Genomic DNA, 23,354 nt, shown 5'->3' on the forward strand with positions numbered 1-23,354 from the left:
GGTCTCCACATCTAATTGATTTCCAAGTCTTCTTAAATATTTTTCAAAGCAGTCCTCACCTCTTCTTCTCCAATGTATTTGCCTTAGTGCAGTCCTTCAATATCTCTGATATTGGAGAAATTCTTATTACAACAGCCTCCTAAATGGTTGCAATCAACCTCTCTCTCTCTCTCTTTCTCTCTCTCTCTCTCTCTCTCTCTCTCTCTCTCCCTCCCTCCCTCTCTCTCTCTTCCGTGCTCCAGTCTCAATGTTTTTTTCTCTTTAATTTCTTCCAGTGTTCCTTCATTACATGGAATTATGAGCACATGACAGCCTTACCTAGATAGAATCCCTTAATAGTTTAACTTCTACTCAATACTCGCTTAACATGATATATAGGCTTTCCATTACACATAAATTCCACTTGCCTTTCTTGTCTCATGTCCTTCTAATCCACCCACACTATGCTTTATCTAAATAAAATTATATAGTGATGCCTGAAATTGCACTTGCCTATAATTTTATAAAATTTTATATGCTCTTCCATTTGTCCAATATGTCCTTTTGCATTTTGTCTTTCTGGTGAATTCTTACACATTTTTCAAGATTCTGTTAACACCTACCCCTTGGGAACGGTCCCTGACACCACACAGTAAGTCATCTTCATGTCTGGGCTCCAACCAACCTGTGCTGTGTACAAATCTTTATCATAGCACCTCTTACAGTATCCTGGGAAAGATCTCACTCCTAGAGCTCCTTGAGGGAAAATACCATACTGTATTCATCTTGAATCTGAAGTGCCTGACACAGTACCAGCCATATGGCAGGTTTTCAATGAATATTTGCTGAATGAATAATATGGTAGGAAGTATTCATCTGGACCTGTGCTGCTCATAATGATTTGGGGGATTTTGATACAGTTTCTTTGAGTTTAAGTCTCTTTATTCTGTGAAATGAGAAAGTAGAGTCTGATTTTCTATTAGGGCCTCCACAGCTTTAATACTCCATGTTTGACACTATCACCTATTTCAGAGGTTGAAACAAATTTTGTCTGATCACAGAATGTTTTATAAAAATTTAAGAATATTAAAAAAATTAAAAATTAGAAATCTGAATTTCCATTATATCCTGACAAAGCAGATAATTTGATTATATTAGGCCAATACTCTTAAAAGTGTACAATCGTCTCTAGCTGAATAATGCTGTCCCTTTAGATGGGATGTGTGCCTTCTGCTTGGCTGGCATATCTCTCTCTATTGCTCTCTCTTTACAGAGGCAGAGTGTAAGATTGCTGCTTATTATCACTCTTTCACTGTAGTTTTCTTCAAAAAAAAAAAAAGAGAGAGAAATAGAAAATATTCCTTGCTCTTATTTTTCTGTTAAAAGTAGAAAAATGAAAGATAAACTGAGAGATCCTTGTATTTTTTAGCTCTGGCTGACTTTATTCATGTACTTATGCATATGTATGCATAATAGCAAACAATCTAAAATTTGCTCAGGTGGTACCAATTCAAAAAATATTTTTCCCACCACCTAAGTGCATCTGGACTTTTGATGTTCTGATGATCCTTTCAGAAAATAGTGTTGCTTTAACATAAGGAAAGGCCAAGCCAATCTTTCCTCTAATTAATTTGATGAGGTATTTCTTTCACCTGAAGAAACAGATGATTTTTATCTAACAATTACATTATGTTTGAATATTTATCATTAGAACATTCTTTACTCTTTTTAAACTTTGTGAAAAATATGCCCTGCCCTTCAAGGATGCTTAGCATGATTTTTATGTGCTATGAAAATTTGTCTACTAAATAAGGGACTCTTCACTTATTTCTTCATTATTCCTGTGAGGACCGTGCATTTGCGTTCGTATTTTTTACTGGAGCTGTGAATACGGTGTACTGCAGTATAAAGGGTTAGGAAATAAGACAGGCAGGAGGCCGGCATTATAAAGAAGACAGCTGCCTTCCATTCCCTCCACTCTTTTTGCAAGCAAGCTAAGGCGTTCACCATCTATATGTCAGTCCTCAAAGAATACCTCCCTTGCAATTTTGGTGATAGCCCCCATTCCCTAGTTTATGAACGAAGGGGCGGGAGAGGGCCGCTGTCACTCAGTCCCCCGGCCAATGGGAGGGAAGTGAGCCCCGCCTTCTTCCTGGGCTGTGCTGCGGGCATGCGCAGTGGGCATCCCAACGCCACCACCCATCCGCTGAGAATTGTAGCTGGGGGTTTTGGAGCCGTTGGGTTCACACAGCTGGAGCAGGAGGAGGAAGCCGAGGAGGTCCGGGTAAGAGGACCCTGGGGAGGGAGGGTGCCTGGCCGAAGCCCCAGAGTCCCGTTGTCCCGGCGGCTGCGGCGCCCCCTTGTTTGTACACGTTGTCAAGTGGCCGCCGCCCTGCGTTGTGCGGCAGGCGCTCGTGGGGCGGAGTAGGGACCCTCCCCAGCTCCCAGAGCGCCCGCCGCTCCCCACGCCCCCTGGCCTGGCGCGGGTTCGCGGCGCGGTCAGGCGGCGGGGCCGGGCAGCAGGCCAGGCAGCCGGGCCAGTCCGGCCAACCCGGCCAGCTAGACGCCTGCAGTCCCGCCGCCTCCCTTGGCTACCACCCCCGGGAGCCCCGGGCAGTGCTCGCCCAGGCGCACCTGCGGGCTGCGCGCACCCTGGCGGGACCGGCCCTGGAGCCTGCTCCGGCCAGCTCAGGAATCCAGCTTCTGCCCTGAGCAGGACACGAGTCGACCTCTTCCTCTTTTTAACTCACAGATTTAAAAAACACATTTTAAAGTTATCTTCTCGGATATAGAGGAACTGAAAATATATGGCTATTGTAGAAAAGGAACCATATACATTTATTTAGGGGCTCCTCGTAGTTGATTTTCTATTTGGCTTGATAACGCTAACTTTCCTTGATCTTCTTAGTACATGTCATTGATGGGTTTATAGAAAGAACTTTAAAAATACATAAAATATTTCAAGATGCCTCTCTCCTCTTTTTAGGTTCCTACTTTCTTTAAATTAAAACAAAGAAAAAATAACATTGCCGTTCTGGTCAAATGCTCTATCTTTCTCAAGTTTCTAGTATTTGCTTGGCTCTTCTATACATACATTGATTTCTTTTTCATTCCAATTGATGTGTTCTGACTATAACTATATATAATTTAAAACTTGCACAGAATCTGAAAGAAAAGGAAATGATTATGAAATGCTGTTCTGTTTAGTAATGTTGGAAATGGGGCTGGCCTGAGCCTCACCCAAGCATAAACTGAAAGTGGTGATAAACTGTGTCTTATGATGTGAACAGGCCTCTGCTTTATAGGCCACTTTGAGAAGTTTCTCTCAAACTTGTGACTAGTTAAGAATTATGCTCAAGTTTCAAAGTTTCTGTAGAAGTTAATATGATACCATTATTAACTCATTAACATCTACATCATTTTTCTTCAGATATTTTAATTCTGTTTCTCTGGATAACAAAGTCAGACCTAATTTTGGTTAGAATCCCAAACTTTAGCCAAGTGCCGGTGATTAAAAAGTAAATAAAACACTTGCAGTAAGTCTGAGTAAAGTTTGTTGTAATTCCATTTAATTTGGAAGTTTAGTATATGAAAGGGTGAAAAATAATCTTTGGTATTGTGAACTAAAACCAAAAATATAATTATTTAACAGATGGACGAGCTGAGCTAATGAATATGGTTAATCTAGTTGGTATAGAGAATGCTCAGGTCTGTAATCACCCTCACATTCATGGATCATCTATGCACCCGACACTGTGAATTCCACGGATGACAAGGTTGTCTCCCTCATATTTATATTCCAGAGGCAGGGATAGATAATGAACAATATACTAGCTAGATCATTTTAAATGGCGATTAGCACATGATGCAGTAAGTTAGGTTAACAGATTGAGACAGGGGTGGCAACATCTCACTTCAGATAGGAGTGGCCACTGAAGGCTTCTCTAGTATGTGATGAGACCTTGCTGGGAAAAAAGGAGCTAGTCACATGGAGATCATGGGAAGAGGGGCCTAGGGATAGGAAATTGCATCAAGCACAGGCCTCCAGGCAGCAGTAAGCCTGGAACATTCAGGATATGAAAGAATGCAGTAAAATTCGGTATCTTAGAAATGGTGATATTACGCTCAAACTGGTTGTGTGTTCTTAGGAAATAGGTACATTTATTCATTCCATTTGAGCACCTTTCATATAGCCATGTACTGAGAATAGAGCAGTCTACATAATAAGACTGCTTGCCTCTCATTATTTGGTTTATATAAAGACCTGTAAAAATATATAAAATATTTCAAGATGCCCTGTCTTTCTTGTTTTTAGGTTATTACTTTCTTTATATTCAGATATTAAAAAAAAAAAAACATTGCTTTTTATGTGAAATGCTTATTTTGACAAGTATATTTTTACATTTGGGGGCACAAAGTGGAGGGAAGTCCACTGCTTTATGCTGGCGCTCTTAAGAAAGTAAAACTTTTTGCTTTATGTATAGGTGTATTTGTGTATGCCCCTTGAGAAAGTACATAAATAAAAAAGGAACATTTCCTCATTCAATGTGTGTGTGTTGGCTGTGAGCCAGTTTTTTTAGATACTTAGTCGATAGAAGGAAAAGAAAAAGAAAGATGTCATTGAGTCAGGAAAAAATTGCCTCTGTCCATGCAGTAGCATATTATTTGGCAATAAAAAGAATGAAGTGTTGATTCATGCCGCAATATAGATGGACCTTGAAAACATGCCAAGAGAAAGAAGCCAGTCACAAAAGAACATGTATGATTCCATTCATATGAAATGTACAGAATAGGCAAATCTTTGAAGACAAAGTAGATCGATTAGTGGTTGCCTATAGATGGGGAGGTTGGAGAGCAAGGGGGAGTGACTTCTAATGGGTATGAGCTTTTTTGTAGGGTAATGAAGTGTTCTAAATGTGATGTGGTGATGGTTGCACAACTTTGTGAATATTTTAAAACACCATAGAATTGTAAACTTTAAATTGGTAAATTGTATATGTGAATTATATTTCACTAAAGCCCTTATTGGAAAAAAAAAAAGATACAGAATTTAGAGATCCAGTTGATGTTTTTGTAGGATGCTTGGGATAGTGTTGGTCTCATTGAATCCCCAGGGCCGTTCTTGTTCTGTTAGGGCCCCAGTGCTTTTGTGGCTGCAGGCCCAAGTCCAACCGCTACCTGGAAGGAAACGTATACCTGCCACTCTGTCTGAGCTCAAGTTTGAATTTACCCTTTTATAAAATTGGTTTGGAGTCTGTCTCTAGGACTTGGTGAGGTCCAGAGGGCCCAAAATAGATAAATTAGACCTGCGGCTCAATGAAGGAGAATGGAGAGTATCTAAAAGCTCCCAGGGACTCCACGGCGGCCAGGTGCATTCCACGATGCGCCAGTTTCAGGCACAGCACTAGAACTTTTCTACCCATTGTAACAGTTCAGCCGTTGTCTTTTCTGCCAGCACTGATCCTTAGAACAAAGACGCATATTTCCTTGGGGCCTCTTCTTGCCTACCAGAAATCTCCAGTGGTTTCTTATCGCACTATATTCAAACTGAACCTAGCACCCAGAGTCCACCCTCTTCTGTGACATTAGTTTTGTGTGGTAGCCAAGCTTAGGTAGCTTTGAAACCAAAACTCTGGGATTAGATCTTACCCCTGCCTGGTGGGTGCGCTGGGTTACATTTCCAGTTACTTAATCTTTATAAGCCACAGAATTCGCTCATCATTAAAACAAGGTTTATTTGCTACTACCTATTTTAAAGGGGAGGCTTCAAATATTAGACAATCTGTGTGAAATGCTTTTCATTTCACAGATATGCAACGAATGTTAAGTTATTCTTCTCTCTTTCTGTGTTGTCTCTCACTTGTCCCAGCTATGAATCATCTGACCCAGGAGTTGGCCAGGAACCTCCCCTTCCTTTGGTAAATGGCACACTGTGGTTGCCCTGTCCACATGTGCTAGGTCTATGCACCCTGGCTGTTTGATTGTTAGACAGGTTTACTTCTAAGTCACACATCTTAGTTGTTTTGTTTATTTGCTTACAGCTTCCAAGTGCTTCTTTTAATGGTGGGCCTGTGGCAGACTCGTAGCAGAGAGAGCTGGCTTACAAGTCGACTGCCTACAGTTTTGCAGTATTCGTTGCATACTCAGTGAAAAGACAGTGTAGGAGTAGTTGAAATTCTTTGTTGTGCACAGTCCTATGCATAGGACATCCCTTTTCATCCTTTCTTTTCAAACTCAGCGGTATGGGTGGGTTGGAGAAGAAAAGAACCTCATCTTACCTCCTTCCTCTAGCAGCATCCCAGCCTAGCTTCCTGTCCTAAGATGCTGGCTTCTGGAAGAGGAGTGTTGTTCTCCTTGCTCTGTCAGGAAGGTGTATATGTGATGAGCATTTTACAGGGCATTCTTTTTTCAAATTTGACTTTCTTTCTCATTAAAATTAAGGGATCCATTAATCGTTATGTTCCTGAACTGTTCCTATGTGTGTTAAATTAGATATAATAATGAAATTTCAAGGCATAGCCTGAAGTCTGTGTTCCTTTTAATAAATATTTAAATACCGTTTCCATCCCAGGAATCGTTTTAAATGTTGGAGAAAGATAAATGGAATGTGGGCCCTGCCTTATAGTTGCTCACGGTTTAGTTAAAGAGAAAACATATAAACAATTAAAATTATACACAGAAAAAGAATTTAATAACTCTTCCTTAGAGAGATCAGAGAAGTTCAAAGGGAATGTACAATTCGAACCTTATTTTATTTAACATGTTTAACTCAACTCTGTCCTTTAAAGTTCAAGTTGGTTGGTTGGTTGGTTGGTTTTGACATAAGCATTTTTACTATTTGTTGTGCCCCTTCGATAGATTTCAGCCCCCCGTTTGGTTAATCAGGTTTGGACTTGTAACCTCCCAAACTGACAGTGTGGAAAATACAAGCCAATAGCTTCAAAAATACAATTATGTGACTTTTCTTTTATGTTATTTAGATGACTGCTTAGAAATCTGCACAGTCCACCAACATCTGATGAAATTAGTGAATAAGCAACTCAACCATGTCTTACACTCCAGGAATTGTTGGCGACCCCACCCAGCTGGCCCAGCGTATCTCTTCCAACATCCAGAAGATTACACAGTGTTGTGAGTTGAGTTTTAAATTGACTTCACTGTTTTCAATTCTTAACTGACTTGATAGAGGTTTATAAAAGGACAACTACTAGTGATTGAGAAGGGGAAGAGAATTTCTCTTTGATCAGATTTTAAAAGAGTAGAACTCTTTAGAATGAATATAAGAAATAATTATATTAGAAGAGATAACACTTAACTGCATTTTTCTTTAGGGCGTCAGGCACATAACACACAATTTCATTAATGAAATAAAGATTTAAAATGCTAAATACTTATGTTTGCTTTAAAACTGTCCGGTTCTAGATGAGGTTAATGAGATGACTAAATCTCACGTATCTGGAACTGGGGAGCACTATCGAGATTTTAAGGAATCTTGATAAAAGTATGTTTATTAAAAAAATCTGACTGGATATGGTTTAGGTTAATTTTATAAGGAGTAAATACGTGCTACGTTATTAAGGAACAGGGAAGAACTAAGGGAGGGATATTTTTATCTATTGAGGCTGACATACAGTACAAGATAACTGTCTGGATTCTCCTGTAATCATCCTTTGCTATATGTGTCAAAGACAGAATACTAGTAGACTGATCCAGTATGGTATTTTATTAGAAATTATTACTCAGAATATATACAAGGATTAAAAAAAAAGTCACTAGCAGAATTAAGCTGATAGATTTTGTTTTGTTTTGTTTTTTGTTCCCAAGTTACAGCTAATCACATACCTGGATGATTCTAGTCAACTTGTGGTCAGTATTTTGGCCCTCTGGGCATTACCTGAACTCTTTTGGACTGTTAGTATAATTTTATTCTTCAGCCTACTTTGTTAAGGCTCCTCTCTTTACCAGAATGCTAATATACTGTGGAAATAAGGAATGTTTTCAGATGACCAAGCTGTGTTTCTTTATCTAATTATTAACTTCCCAACAGTTGGTACCCTACGTGAATATTTAAATGAGATTTCAGTGTGTTGGGACAAAGAGAGTAAGATTACAGATGGTTCTAAAAAAGTGCCCCTGTGCACAGCTGTGTAAAATAACCCTTATTTGGGTTAATTCTTGTTTTCTTTGGCTATTCTTAGAGGAGCAAGGAAGTGAGTAGTGTAGGGGTGGCATGTTGTCCACAGCAGGGACGATAGAAATGGCACATCCAGGGTTGCTCATTTTTGTCCCAGGGTAACCAGCATTGGCTCCACTTTGTTCTTCCACTTCGCATCTGTTCTGATGAGAGCTAAAATGGCCTCTCTGTTTTGTGGCTTCCTTGCTACTAGATAAAAATAGTGCTGGCCTGCCTCAGGCTACATGTGAAAATTAAGAGAGCTTATAATTTTATTTTACATGTGTGGTAAATCAAGACCTTTATGTATGAAAGGAGGCTAGGAGGCCTTCCTCTAAAGAATAGTGCAGGTATCCTCAAGCTGCACACCATCAGGAACTTTGGGAAGTGGAAGAGGTAACTGTAGTATAGTGAGATTATAGAGGCAGTAAGTACTTAGTGGTATGAAAGATACACTGGTTGGAGATTTCGTGTGAGCTTGAACTGAAAGGAGGTAAAGGTTAACTTAAATCAGGTTATGCTCCCTGAGAGATTAATTGATTCAGCCAGATAAGAAGTGATAAATTGGGCCAGAGTTGTATATTCATGGCATAGTTGATAGCTAAGTATGTGGCTATACTGCAATTCAGGGCAGTCTTGGAGTGCGTGGGACAGTGGCGATAATACCCACAACTGTGCCTTGTAAAGATGTGTTAGGATGAGTTTTCAACCATCAGAAGGTACAGTCACCACCTTCGGATATTTGAAGCACTGTCTTGTGTAAAGCATAAGAAGCGTATTCTGCATGATTATAAATACCTCCACAAATGAACAGAATCTACAGTAGTTGGATGTCAGCTTGAGAAGGAATAAGGACTCTTGAATAAGCCAGGTTGTTCAGAGATGGAAATGCCTACCTTAGGAGATGTGTGATCCCTGTTATACGTGACCAGCTTGTGGTTAGATATTTCAGGTCTGTTATTAAGTTTTAAACACTATAATAATGGTTCAGACTAAGTGACTTTTAATTTTGGTAGTCTTTTTTTTATTCACTGTTCCAGACCTTGGGAATCCAGCAGTAAGTAAGATTCACATGGCCCTGGTCTCCTGTAGTTTACAGTATAAGGAGAACACAGATGGTAAAAAAGAAAAAATAAATTCATAAACAATGTAATTTTCTATGAAGAAAATAAAATGAGAGTGATGTGAGAGCAGGAGACTAGGAGGAAGCTGCCTTAGCTTAGATGGTCTCCTGAGCGAGGATGAGAAGAGGCCGGTAATGAGAAGGTACTGAGAAAGAGTGTTCAGATGGAGGCCACAGCTGGCATTTTAAAAAGCAGTCCAGGGCTTGGTGTGCTCAGAAAATAGGCAAAAAAAAATCCAGTGTGAAACAGCACTTAAAGCAAGAGCGGCCAGGAATGAAATCAGACGTGGCCGAGCAGGTCACCCAGAGCTTTGGAGACCATATAGGGAGTTTAGATTTCATTTTAGGAGGCAGGGAAGAGATATAATCAAATATGCACTTTGAAAAGATGACTTTGGCTGCTGCTTATAAAATAGATTTTGGAGAAATAGAAGGAGGACACCTTGACCATCACAGGAGTCTGATGAAAGAAATACTGGCTTGCACCAGGGATGGTAGCATTGGGGACAGAGAGAAATGATGAATGTTCATTGGAGGCAGAGCCAGCAGGACTTGCTGATGAATGCGGATGGATCGAGAGAGAGAGAGAGAGAAAGGAGTCCAGGATGACTCCATGGTTTTTGCATTGAGCAACCAAGCGAATGATCATGAGTATGTTCTTAGATGGGAAGGACTGCAGTTGAGGAGAAATGGGGAGAGTTTTTTTGGCCAAGTAAATTTTGAGATGTCTTTTAAACATCTATTTTAGATATATGAATTAGGAGTTCAGAATGTCATCAGAGTATAAATGGAATTTAAAACCATAGGTCTAAAATAATCACAAAGATGAGTTTAGTTAAGAGAAGAGAGCCGGAGCATTAAAAAATGTAAAGGTCAGGAAGGCAGGGAGAAAACAGCATAAAGAATCAGAGAAGTGACCAGTGAGATAACACGGAAATCAGGATATGGTGGATTTCCGGAAAAAATAAAAATAAAAAAAAGTGTTTCAAGACTTAGCGTGAGGTATCATCTGTGTCTAATGTTGCTGAGAGACTAAAGTAAAAGCAGAGAATTGGATCAGACAGACTGGTGAGTTTGAAAAGCGCCATCTCATATCCATGTTCCAAGTGTAGATAGAGAAAAGGAGGAAGAAGGACCAACCACTTTGATTTAAAGAGACTTCCCAGAATCCAGCTCACCTTTGCTTCTATTATTGACCAGAATTTAGATATAGTCATATAGCTACACCTAACTGCTGGGAAGTCTACTACCTTCCTAGCAATGTGCTCACTAATGGAGATTGCTTCATTGAGAGAGAAGGGAAAAATTAATATTTAGTAAGCAACTTGCCAGATTGTTCCATGGAAGTAGAAAGAGGGTCAAAGAACGGTTTGTATTTTCCCACTACAAAAGGGAGATTCTAGTGAGTATAATTGTAAAAGAACTGTCTATGAAGGCTAGAGGGGAAGGGGAATGGATCTTGAGTGTCTGGTTCACCTTCATCCACTGTACAGAGTCATGTGGTGTAGACAGTAAGCATGACGGGTGCAGACAGGGAGTTCCTGTTTAAATGGACTGTTTTTAAACAAAATAGGAGGCAAAGGCATGGAATGGAAAGAGAGGCTGGCAGAAGTTTATGGAAAGAAGAGAAAGTGATTACTTGTAGTTTTGACAATTGAGAGAGTTGACATGCCTCAGAATTAGGGAAGGGTTGATGTCAGGTTGAGTATTCATTTGAGATTTGGGGTCCTGAATTTAGTGAAGCCAGTTTTCACTGTATTTTTTATAATTCTAAGAGTCAGTGTCTGAATACAGGGAAGTTTAGATATAGTTAGTTATTATTAAAAAGTTAACCTCTGATCCAGTGTGTGTCACTGATAAGAGGTATAAAGAAATCACATGGAAGCGAAAGGCAGAAGTGTGAAATTTCAGTTCACTTTTTTTTTCTCCATCTGGTAATGCTAATAATACTAGATGTGATTGAATAAAATGTACTTTGTACCACATTTAGGTTCTCTCTTCACACTGTATTTGCATCTTTTGAATTTGGGTCTGTACAAATTATCTAGTTTTACAAAAGATACCTAAGGAGAGGATGCTGTAAGTAAGGTAATACCCTTATAGTTAGAGTATGTGTGTCTGTTCAACTAAAGCACGGCAGTAGGAAGTTTATGCTCATATTAGTTTTGACATAGATCATTGAAAACTTGCATAATATTGAGTTGTTTGCACCAAAAAAGAAAATAGCAATCACAAAAAGATTTGTGATTCTTGGAGGAACTCAAAAGATCAGAGTTGATTATTTTTTTTAACTAGTATATATTCTGTCAGTTCTGTTTTGCAGAGAATGACATGGATGAAACAAAATGTATTTAAACTTTTTCCCCTTATTTTGTTAAAAATAATCTATAGCATTGTCAATTTGCTTTACTAGTATTTAAACCACATTACAGTAATGTAATTTATATTAAATATTTAAATATGAATACTTGAATATAAAATAGACAGAAATGATTATGTTAAAATAATATAGCTTTTTAAAGAATAGACCTTTATAAGGGATATCTGTGAAGTATTTAAAATGATTAAGAAAATGTTTTTATCCTATGAGAGAAGGTGTTCTGTTCTTTCAGAGTCAGTGAGGTATTTGTGCCCCCAGCGCTCCATCCTTTGCCTGTGGCATAGGCAGTAGTCTCTGTTATTGGCCTTAACATGGCATCCAGTCTTTCTCAGCCCAGTGCTCCAGGCAGCCATTCCCAGTGGACTGAAGTTGGCATGTAAATTAAACCATTTGTTATCCCAGGTCTAGAAGGTCATTATGCATCAAAGAAATGCTTAGATTTAGTTCTCAAACTATGAATTGAGATGCCCCAAAGTAACATTTTTGTTAGCAGTATCTGGAAATGGGATATACACTCATTTACCCTTTTCTTTGAGACAAACTCTTACCAGTGATTTATGGTACAAGGATAAGCAAGGCTTCGTGGGTTGAAATGGCTCAGCCTGTTACATAAAGTAAGCCCGAGTAGGATATGTTCACAGGGGCCATTCATCTTTGCACAAACAATATAGAAAAAGGTATTCAGGATATACAGGACAAACAGAAAGATCTCATGTTTTTGAAAGAAGCAGAATAAATACATTGAGATCCATCATATAAATTAGAGATGGGTTTTTTAACTTTTAAAAAAGTGGATGTATCATATATATAGAATAGTACATCAATTGTTAGCGTGTAGTGCAGCATATTATCTGTTACTATACCACACATGTCAAGAAATTGAACATTACAAGCCCCCTAAAGTCCTTCTCATGTTTATACTCCTTCCATGCTCTCTAAAGATAACTAATGTCCTAACTGCTAACATCACTGATTTTCCTGGTTTTTTAACTTTATCTAATAGAATCAAGTATTATGTTTTATATTAGACTTCTTTCTCTCATTAGGTTTATATAATTCATCTGTGTTGTTGCATTTAGTTGTAGGTCATTTGTTTTCATTATTGTATAGTATTCCATATTCAGACATACCATAATCCATCGATTCTTTCCACTGTTGATGGACATTTGGAGTGTATCTGTTTTAGTGTTTTGTTTTTTGCTGTTATGAATAATGCTGGACATTCTTGTACATTCTTTGGTCTCGTGTGTACTTGGGAATTGGGTTGTTGGGTCATAAGATATGTGTGTGTTCAGCTATAAAAGATACAGCTATATAGTCACCTGCAGTAGTTATACCAGGTTATACTCCCACCAGCCAATGTATCAGAGTTTGTATTGCTCCAAATGCTTGCCAACATTTGGTATTTACAGTCTTTCACATTTTACTCATAGTCGTATCTCGTTGTGATTTGTATTGTGATTTTCTGATCAGACTTACCAGAATATCTCTGAGTTAGGAAAATCAATGAGACCGCAGGAAAAGTTTCTAATCAGGCACACACTTTGTGTATGCATACATATTTCCTGAAATCAGATCCAAAGAGCAATGTGACCTTGAGTAAGCTATTTAACTTTCTAGGACGTGATTTCCTTGTATATATTTTCTGTGGGCTGGATTATGGTCTTCCAACTTTAACACAGGCTATAATTTTACCAAAGTTTTAAAGAATCCTGAAAGCTCTTCTAACATATGTAAAATTATTCTTTTTTGTTTATTAAGAGACCAGTTGCCATATCTGAACCCATACTGCATGATTTTAAAGTCCCATGATAGAAACAGTCATTCACAAGATTAGCTAGAGTTCCACTAAGACTTAGATATTATTTCTAAGTATTAAGAGGTGGGAGAGTTGCAGTCACAAGCGATTCTGGTGTTGGATTAACTAAGTTATGAATAGAAGTGATAACATAGAAATGATAACAGCTGACCATGAAACATAATCCTTGAGATAAAATTTTCCCATATGGACATATAGTGTCTTCCCACCAGTGCTAATGAGCAGTCTAGAATTTGAGTTTTTTTGTTTTTTTGTTTTTTTAAGAATAATGTGAAAGAGGAAGATACAGAGTGGTTAACAGCATTTGGAAAAAAGAAGAGAATAAATACACTGGTAACATAAAGTATACTCATTTGAATTTATGAGTTCAGAGGTTTTCTGCTAAAATACATGATTTATCACGTGTGTGTGTGTGTGTGTGTGTGTGTGTGTGTGTGTGTGTGTGTGTGTGTGTGTGTGTCTTTGTGTCTTTTCCAGATTTGGGAAGGCAGAACTTTCCAGGGAGACATAAAATATTTGAAATTTAGCCCGTGTTATAAAGGTTAAGGGAAGCTGATTAAAATATGTTTATATTGAATCTTCATTGTTCCATTTTTCATCCTTTAGCTCCGGTAGATTAAAGATGTTAATCCTACACAGTCTCGTTTAGAGTTGGAAAAAATATTGGTTTCTCTTGTGTGGCAACTAGGTTCTCATTCTCTGTATGTACTCTCCTTGTTAATTAAGAAGGATCAGTGCTTGGTTCTTGTCCCCATACGGTTCTTAGGACTGTGAGATGAAATACAAAGTCTATATAAAAATGTGAGCCATTTTGTTACTTATGAGAATGAATGCAATTCTTTTAATTAGAGTCTGGGGAAGGGGACACTTGTTTTTGTACCTTAACACATGAGTGCACAAAAGGGAAGCTAATCTCGACTTCTCTTTTTTGATTCTAGGGCAAGCTTTTCTTGAAAAAAGGAGTTCCAGTTCTGAGCAGTTAATGGCTTTACTGGAACTGTGTGTATTTACCCAGGGGTTGGGGATATATTTTTTTTCTGGGGTGGTCTGTTGGTGAGCATTGGCAGATGAGAAGGCAATTTATAGAGAAAAAGAAGTTGAAAGCTTATTTAGTTCATATTCTCTCTCTCTCTCTCTCTCTCCCTCTGCCTCTCCCTCTCCCCCTTCCCCCCTCTTTCTCCCTCTCCCCCTCTCCCCCTCTCTCCTTCTCTCCCTCTCTCCTCGTTCCCCTCTCTCAGTCTCTACTTGCCCCTCTTCCTCCCTCCTAAAATGCTGTTTGATTGTTAGACAGGTTTACTTCTAAGTCACACATCTGAAAATATTTGTTTTTTTCCCCCTTGAAGAGAAAAACTTCAGTAGCTTTGATTCCGTTGTGATTTTCTACATGCCTGAAGTGTTGACATTAAACAGAGATAGGTATGGAAATTAATGTCTTAACCAAGGGAATTTTAACAGAGAGACTTTTTCTTCTCTCCAGTGACTTCTCCTATACAACCAAACATGAGTGTTGTTAATGACCAAATGTGAGTGAGCCCTTTTTGTTTTATGAATTAAAACTTTAAGCTATGGCTCCAGGGTGCTTCAAGGAGCTTATTAACTCATTGCTCCTACATGTGTCATCTACCTGCTTCGCCCTGAACATGAACTTTCTTATTCTGGGGTCCAACCCCAAACCCCAGTGCTCTGTCTTCACTTTTCCATATTCAGTCTAAGTATAGATCCTATTGGTTCTACTTGCCAAAATTGTCTGTTTCTTTTCCATCTTTGCTATTACCACTCAGGTCCAAGCTGCTGCTATTTCTTCTTTGCATGACTGCAGCCTCCAGATTGTTCTCCCTGCTCCCATTCCTGCCTATCTACAGTCTATTCTTTACACTGGTGAATAGTAGCCACACAGTGGCAAAGGCTTAAAACTACAGTGACTTCGTGTGGCACTTAAAATCGAATGAAAATCCCTACCATGCCCCACAACATCCTCCAGGATCTGCTTCGTGCCCCCACTTGTCATCTCCTACCACTCTACCCCTGGCAGCTGCAACTTCCCAGCCACATTGATCTTCCTTCTGCTTCTTGAATTGTCCTCAGTCTCACCTCAGTGCCTTGGCACTTGCTCTCTTCTGCTTCAGACATCTCAGTTCTTCACATGACTCTTGGCATTCAGTTCCCAGCCCAAGGGTCACTTCCTTAGAGATGTCTTCCCAGACCTGTCATTTTGTTTCCTTCAGTTTTTTTTCTCATGAACCTGTTTTATTTTTATAATGCTTTTTATCAGTAAGTTAAACTACGATAATTATTTATTGTTTTTTGTTTGTTTGTTTTTGCATCCCCTACTAACATGTCTGCTCCCTGAGAGAAAGGGCTTAGTATGTCTGCGCATACATCTGTACTGTAAGAACAGTGCCTGGCTTGAGTTGGCCTTCAATAAAATTGGAATGAATGACCTCAGTGTATTCTAAGTACGTTTATCTATTTTCAAAAAGTGGAGTAAGTGTGCCTAGCACGTAGTAGCCATTGGATAATTGTTTATTTTTCTTTCCTTTGACTTTATGGCAGCAGTTTCCTCTTACTCATTTGGTGATAAGATGCTAGCTTGTGAATTTTTTTCTAAGTGCCAACATTTTTTTTTTTTCTTATCTGGTCTGTAATCTTCTATAGCAGAGAATCATGTTTTTATGCATAATTATATTTCTCAAGAGCTTTGTAACAGACTATTAAGTATTTATTGGTTGACAAAGGCTAGAACAGAAATTTTCAGAAAAGCCAATATTATTCAAAGATGTGACACTGGACGAAAGGAAGACAGTTGAATAAGGTGGGAAGCTCTCATATGTCCTGACTGCAATGTAAAATTACCTTAACGAAGAAGAAACAAGATGTGTAAAGAAGTCGTAAAGGAAAGGCACAGTTACCTTTTGTGACTTCAGTTCTTAAAAAGACAGTTACTGAATATGTGAACAGTGGAAAGAGAAAAAGGGAGGACTGAGAAGGGTAAGATCACGCTGTGGCTCGCTGGCCCGTGCAGCATTTTGAGTACTAGTGAGGATCCCGCTTCACATACTCGAAGGCTCCTCAGGCAGAAGAGTTCTTATCTTCATCTCTTTGATCTTTTTTGTTGTTGTTTTTCACCAATTACTGAGCAGTATTTTTCATGGAAGAGTAATTGCTTTTTATATTTACTACAGACTTTTTTTCCTTAAAGCAGTTATTAATTAATTTGCTTATTAATTGACTTGGAAGAATCTAAAGAGCATACGAAATAGTGTTCTTTACATCCTGGTACATTTGTTTTTTTTCCAGTCTTCTTGTGATAGGGTCATTACCATGATCATTATTTGAAGAAACCATTGTCGCAGTAGCACATTATGGATGCTGAGTGTGGCCACCTACTTCTATGGGATAGTTTGGTCTTTATGCCATTTAAAGTCCAGGAGAATGCACACAGACATCATCAAGGTCCCCCACTAGCCTGTGGGCCGTTATTTTCCTGCTGCGGAATGTGGAAGCTGTTAGCTAAAAATCCAGCCAAGGCCTGCTTATTTGTGAATCCCCCAAAGGTGGCTATGCTGCCCGGGTGAGGGAGGAGAGCTGGGCAGAACGGTCTGGCCAGCTCCCGTGATTTTGGTTGTACAGCATTGCCTGTATTATTCAAAAAACTGTTTTATTCAAAAATCTCATTCCAGAATGTGCCTTTCTCTTTCTTTCCTGAGTTCCTCTAGTTTCTACTTTGCCACTGCCTATTATCTGACTATCTCATCTATGGGCTCTTTTGTGATCTTCCTTTAAAATTACAATTGGCCTCATTGAGCGTTAAAAAAAAAAGTGTGTGGTGCTCTTTTGGGTTATAATTTTCACCTTATCTGTTTTTCTTCTGCTGTGTTCTCTTTGTGGGGAGTTTGCTATTCTTTTCCATATCTTTTTTTTTTATATTCTTTTGTGTGGTTGCTGTATCTGTTCTTTTTTTGTAAGTCAGTGTAATGAGTTTGATTCTCCTGGCAAGAGAGTGCCCTGGCGAGGGGGAGGGAAATTCCCAGTTTCTCTGCCCAAGGACATTCTCTCTGTCCTGCCCTGAGGCACTATTTCTTTCCCTCTCTGCCTCTTTGAACCTGCCTGGCGGAGGGAGGTTCCTTCCCCCTCCAGTCCTGATGTGCTCCCCCCCCCACCGTCACTCCATGGCCCCAAGGTGCACCGCCACCTCTTTTTAAGGTGTCTGCCTCCTCTTAGAGAAATGTGGTCCTTTCAGAGATTGGAGCCTGTGGGGCACCCCCCGAGTGTGGTCCAAGCCTCCCCTTTCTACCTCCCCTAGCAGAGTGCCCTGCTGCTCTCACCATGTTCCTATAGGAAGCAGAAATCCATTTTCAGTGTTTTAGCAACATCTGAGTAGCGATGTCTTGGCAAATAGAACTGATCAGAAATTAGGACTGAGACTAGTAGTTTGGGAATTGCTGCCATGTAAACTGGAGGCGAACTTCGTTACATGGCCAACACCCGGCTGCTTTTGTAGCCAAAGAATTACTGGGCCATCTGGTGATTGACAGGAAAGAAGCTTATCAAGAGGTGGGACAAGAAGGGGTCTGGAAGGTTGGAAAATTGGAAGGAGTGAGACTTTACCTTTTTCCCTCCTCCTCCTTTTTGAAATTCTCTTATTTTTTAAAGGACTGTTCTGTATTTTAAACCTACAAAACAGATTCTATACACTCTGCCATAAATAAAAACTAACAGTAAAGCAGGACTCTACGTAAGCAGACCGAGAACAACTGTTTTCAGAAAGCATGATAAAATACTTTACAATAAGCTGTCCATTTGTTAAAATAAAACTGTTGAAAACTCAGAGGTCTTCAGATGGCGCATACAAGACAACCATGAAGAGGGAACAAAATGTGGTTCTGTCATTTTGTACTGTTTTCACATTTTTGAAAACCTAATTTTGCTTAGAGCATAGGTCTGTTCTACATTCCAAAATTCACACAGGTTGGTTTGTGTTTCCCTCAAGAACCACAGGATAGAGGCGCTAATGACAATACAACTTTTGTTTGTAAGAATCTCTTTTAAACATATAACTTAAGAAGCAAAGAGGGAGTCCTAGATAAGAGTTTTCTTTCAGAGACAGGTTTTGAGCCTGCTTCACCAAGTCATTGCTTGTGTTTGCTGGTTACACAAATCTCTAGGGGCCACGTCCTCCCCTGGGATTTAGTTCTGATTCTAGAGTCTCATCAGGTAAACTGATCAGGTCCATGTGATAAAATGTTAGGACTGATATCTTTGCTAAGAGAGCATGCCATGATCTAGCCATCTTAGAAATCCGAAGTATTATTTACGTATAATTGTCAAATGACTTGTTTTTGTACTTTATTTTAAAGAACTGTGCCTTCAGATTTAATCCTTTATTAATCTACAGTATCTTTAAGATGCCCTAAATATTCACTTGGTTAACCTTTATGCCTTTCTACCTTTGAAGTATCTAGTTAGAAAACCAATAAGAAATTTAAAAATTAACTGTTCTAAATTTGAGATGGTTTTGTGGTAGCAGGATATGCCTTCAGGTGTTCCAGTGTTGAAAAGGAGAGCACAGCAAACCAGTGGGCTTGGCCCCTGGAGGCACTGCTCCACTCCAGACTCATCCTTTAGAAGATCCTTCATCTTCCTCCCTACCCCTTCTCCTCCAATTTGCGTCAGTTCTTTTACTCACAAAGAAAATAAGTTCCCTGTTCGAGTCACAAGACAGAGCATGAGATAGAGAGCCTATTTGGAAAAAAAGCCTGTAATTATATTAGTTTTCTTTCAGACTCTCTAGGGAGTTTCTCCACTTCCGATATGCTTTTTAGAATTATAATACACTTTTCGTGGTTTTTCTTGATATTGAAATAGACCAAGTTCATGTGATTTTTTTCTTAGAATCTTTTTGTGTTGATACAAATTTTCAATGCGCTGATATAGGCATTTTTCTCATGCAACATTATCTTATGCACCTTGTACTCTGTAATGAACTTAATGATTCTCTAATTATAATCAGATTACCAGTTTTCATGTATATCAACTTTAATACTACAAATTGCTGTTTAAAACAGGTTGAGGATTTGATAGATGAGGAAAGAGTCGAGTCTAAAACTGTGTCTTTTAATATTTACTTGTGTTTTCTAGTTCAGTTTCAATTATATCATTTGTATGTAACTAACTGCTAGATACTTGTCACTGTCAAGTAGCTAGCTGACTCTTCCCTCCTAAATATGGGATATAACTCACATCGATGGATATTTATCATTATCTCTATAGTTCTCATAACTATATCAGAAATTAAGTTTTAATACCCTCCTAAAGCATGGTTCACATCACTTAGTTATGTTAAGTAGAATATTTTTCATTTCTGACTTTGAAGAGAAAAACATAAGACAGTTCATATGCTTAGCTCTCATTTATTGAGCTTTTATTATACCCAGTACCAGGTGCTTGTCTTCATTCTTCTCAGTTGAGATTCACGATAACTGAGAAGGAGGTGATATATTCTCCGTTTGACTGTTGCAGCAATTATAGCTTAGAGAGATTAGGTAAATTGTCCAAGGTCAGCGGCCAGGAAAAAGTGAAGTCAGGCTGTCTGGCTCCACAGCTGCTTGCTGGTCAACATTAAACTTTACTACTTCTTCAGTGTGATGCAGATGAGGTTGAGTCAGAAGCTCAAAATCATGTGTCCAAGGGTTTTGCCAACCATTATTTTTTCTACGATTGGTTATTACAACTCCGAGTTATTTTGGGTTGAACAACAGATATTTTGTGCTAAAAGAGCAGATAGCTGTATTTTGCTCTTAGTCACAAGAGACGGTTATTTGAGGGCGCTCTGTGTGCCTGTTAGGGCTGGCCCAGAGAGCGAGCCCCTGCAGCCCACCACTGTCGCTGGTCAGACAGCGTCCTTACCGTTAAGTATGACAGGTTGTCACATTCCATAGCCTTTGATACCAACTGTTGCCTACAATTTATTTATTTATTTATTTATTTTTTAATTTTGTTTTTATGACAAAAACTACTTTGCTATGAAGCATTTTTTAAGTAATCCACTAGATGGCAGCAGACCTGCATGGAACAGAATGGGTCATCTTAAGTAGTAAACCTATTAAGAGCCAGAAAGGGGACTGTTGATTTTGAGGAAATAACAGTGCACTTTGTTTGGATTTGTAGGAAATAGTGTTCCCTTTATGTTATGAAAAATGTAATGTATTTTTTAAAGCTGCCTCTCTAGAAGTAATGGTGCAAATAATTTTAAATAGTTAAATAATGTAAAATAATTTGTTCATTATATTCTTGTAGTGGTACATCTTGGTTTAATCATCTCCATGTATTAGGTAATTTTTTTTTTAAGAAACTGTTTATGGTTATCTAAAAAATTTGTTCCTTAATTTTCATGTTTTGTGAGGTTTTTTTAAAGTTGGACATATGCCAATTAAAATTGAATTTGACTATCCCATAAAGTTACAACCCCAGGCTGGATAATGAAATTAAAACTGATTTTGGAGAAACTAGGAATGATAATCAGTTTTTCCATATTACCATCCTGTTTGTCATCTACCTAGGAACTTCTTTTTTGTCTATAGTTACTGCTCTACAGCTGGAAAACAAGAGTGCAGCTTGTATGAATACTTTTCTCCTTGAGTAGCCATTCCGTGTTCTTTATTCTTTCACTCAACCCCTCGGCTGTTTGGAGTACCCAGACTTTCAAACCTGGGTCCTCATTGCTCCTACTGACATGCTTGTATGATACTAACTCTTATGATTAAAGATGCCAGTATTAGCTAGTTCCCTCCAGCTAATCCAAAATTTATTTATTCCTCTCCCTCTCAAGTTGGTATGGGCATAACCTTACTTCCCCTTAATAATACCTTATTCAATGTCCAGGCCCCAGATGGGCAGATGGCAGCCTCAGCTTCTACCAGATGGAAACATTCCTCACTCTCATAGTGTCTCTAAATCACCTCCAGGGTTGGAAGAAAATGTGCAAATGGGTAATTAGATGTAGTCTTCACTTTAACCTCTTAGTTCCCAAATCTAAGTTTTCTTTCTAGCTCTGGGTGAAACAGCATCCTGCAGTGGTTGGTTGTTCTTTGAGAGCATAAAGATCCTGTAGGACAGCACTTCAACTTTCCAAAATATTGTTTCCCAGGTGACACCATCATTGAGTCTCAGTAGGCCATTAAACATCCTAGAAGTCCTTCAGTTTCTTGATAATGCATTACTGGCAGAGCAATGAATCTCATTGTCTTCGGAAGATCTGTTTAATTTTTTTCTCTCTGTAAAGTGAATATCTTGTTCAAAAGTATCCTGATATTAACTCTTGTGTGGGATGCCATGATTGTGACTAATACATGGATTAGGAAGCTGGTAGAATCTTGAGGTGAGGGGATTGGAAAAGCATAATAAAATCTACAGGGCGACTATTTTAGTGAGTATAAAGTTCTGTTTCTACCAAGGTAGAAGGAATATAAGCTGCTTGCCCTTGGCTGGCTGGCTGATAACCCCGAGGTTGATGCCTTGTTACATATTTATTTGTGATTGCCATTGCTGCAAATTGGCGTATGCAAGCCAGTAGTCATGTTACTCTCAGAAAGGGGAAGTCCGCATTGGTAAGGCAACATGTGGCTTTTATTCCTCCATTGCTAGTTTATTATCCCATTGAACAACTGCTGTAGGAGTTTGGGCGAGGGGCAGGCTGACTGGCGGACATAGAACAAAATGGAGAAAAGATACACCAACAAAGTAACATAATACCTAATGCACAGTGGGCAGCTCAGATCACTTGGTTGCCTAGTATACCATTGTTTACTTTTTATCCAGGGTGCTGTAGCAAGACCAAAACTATTCCTAAAAAGGATAACATTGGTTTGCCAAAGAGAACTTGATTTTGCTTCATGATTCTAAGGGACTCCTATATGTTTTTTTCCTATCGAGACTTGAGACTGGTTTTATGCAGGATCCTGATATTAACCAGGCATTTGAGTTACCATTGGATCAACTAGGTCACTAAAGCCAAGTTGTAGAACTGCTTGTACCACCAGCTGAACTAGCTGGATAGCCTTTTCTTTTGGGGAGGTGAAGCCAGAGCTGGCAACCTTTTGGCGCATTCACTAAAATGTGTTAGAGCAGCATAAGTCTCACCAAGCACTGTTCCCTATTTGTATTGAGACTGCAAAGAAAAGCAGTTTGTCATTTACTTTACAGAGTGTAGTTCATCCATAATCCATGCAGATTAATGGACCAGATTTCTTCACTGAGGGCCTGATATTTTCGTGGAATTTATCTTCTACCTGCTTGCATACTGACCTCCTTCAAAAGCACCTAAAAGTACATACTCCTTTTCAGATCCTAAAAGCAGATGTAAGCAATGTATTGGACTAGTGCAGTGTCCTGTAAGAGATGATCTGTGTCCTTGAAAACCAGCTTGTACCACAGAGATAGTGTATATAACCGAGATAAGACTGTTAGGGCTCACTGCTGTTGTATCCAGTTGAAAGCAAATTCCTTCTCATGTTTTGTATTTTTTAGGGTAGAGCAAAATGTATTTATCACATCAGTAGGTTTATATAAGGTGCCAGAGATTGTGATGATCTATTCTAGTAAACATCACATTTTGAAGAGCATTGCACTTGGAGTCACCATCTGAATGAGCTTCTGGTAGTCATCATGACTGTTTTGTTTTCTGTGTCCTCCAGCTCCATACAGGCCAATTAAATGGGAATAGGAGAGGCATCACCACTCTAAGCTTGTCAGGTCTTTGGTGGCATTTCTGAGTAATGTGACAGGAAATAGAGTTGCTCTAGGTTTACTGCCTTGTTCCAGTGCAGAGCCCTCAGGGGCTTCTGGTGATCTCTTCCTTCTCTTGTAACCCTTACTCAGGCAG

General features: G+C 39.0%; 1 protein-coding gene across 1 annotated transcript in view; it reads left to right on the plus strand.

Moving 5' to 3' along the window:
- The first annotated feature begins 2,140 nt into the window (after positions 1–2,140).
- The window catches only part of STX7 (syntaxin 7), a 37,985-nt gene continuing 16,771 nt past the window's right edge, over positions 2,141–23,354 (plus strand). The window contains exons 1-3 of the mRNA XM_011358789.2: positions 2,141–2,263; positions 6,960–7,110; positions 9,193–9,270. Of these exons, the coding sequence (XP_011357091.1) occupies positions 7,026–7,110; positions 9,193–9,270 (163 nt within the window). The 5' untranslated portion in view covers positions 2,141–2,263; positions 6,960–7,025. The remainder of the gene's footprint in view (positions 2,264–6,959; positions 7,111–9,192; positions 9,271–23,354) is intronic.

This window comes from Pteropus vampyrus, unplaced genomic scaffold (genome assembly GCF_000151845.1).
Source record: "Pteropus vampyrus isolate Shadow unplaced genomic scaffold, Pvam_2.0 Scaffold43, whole genome shotgun sequence".
Classification (NCBI taxonomy): Eukaryota; Metazoa; Chordata; class Mammalia; order Chiroptera; family Pteropodidae; genus Pteropus; species Pteropus vampyrus.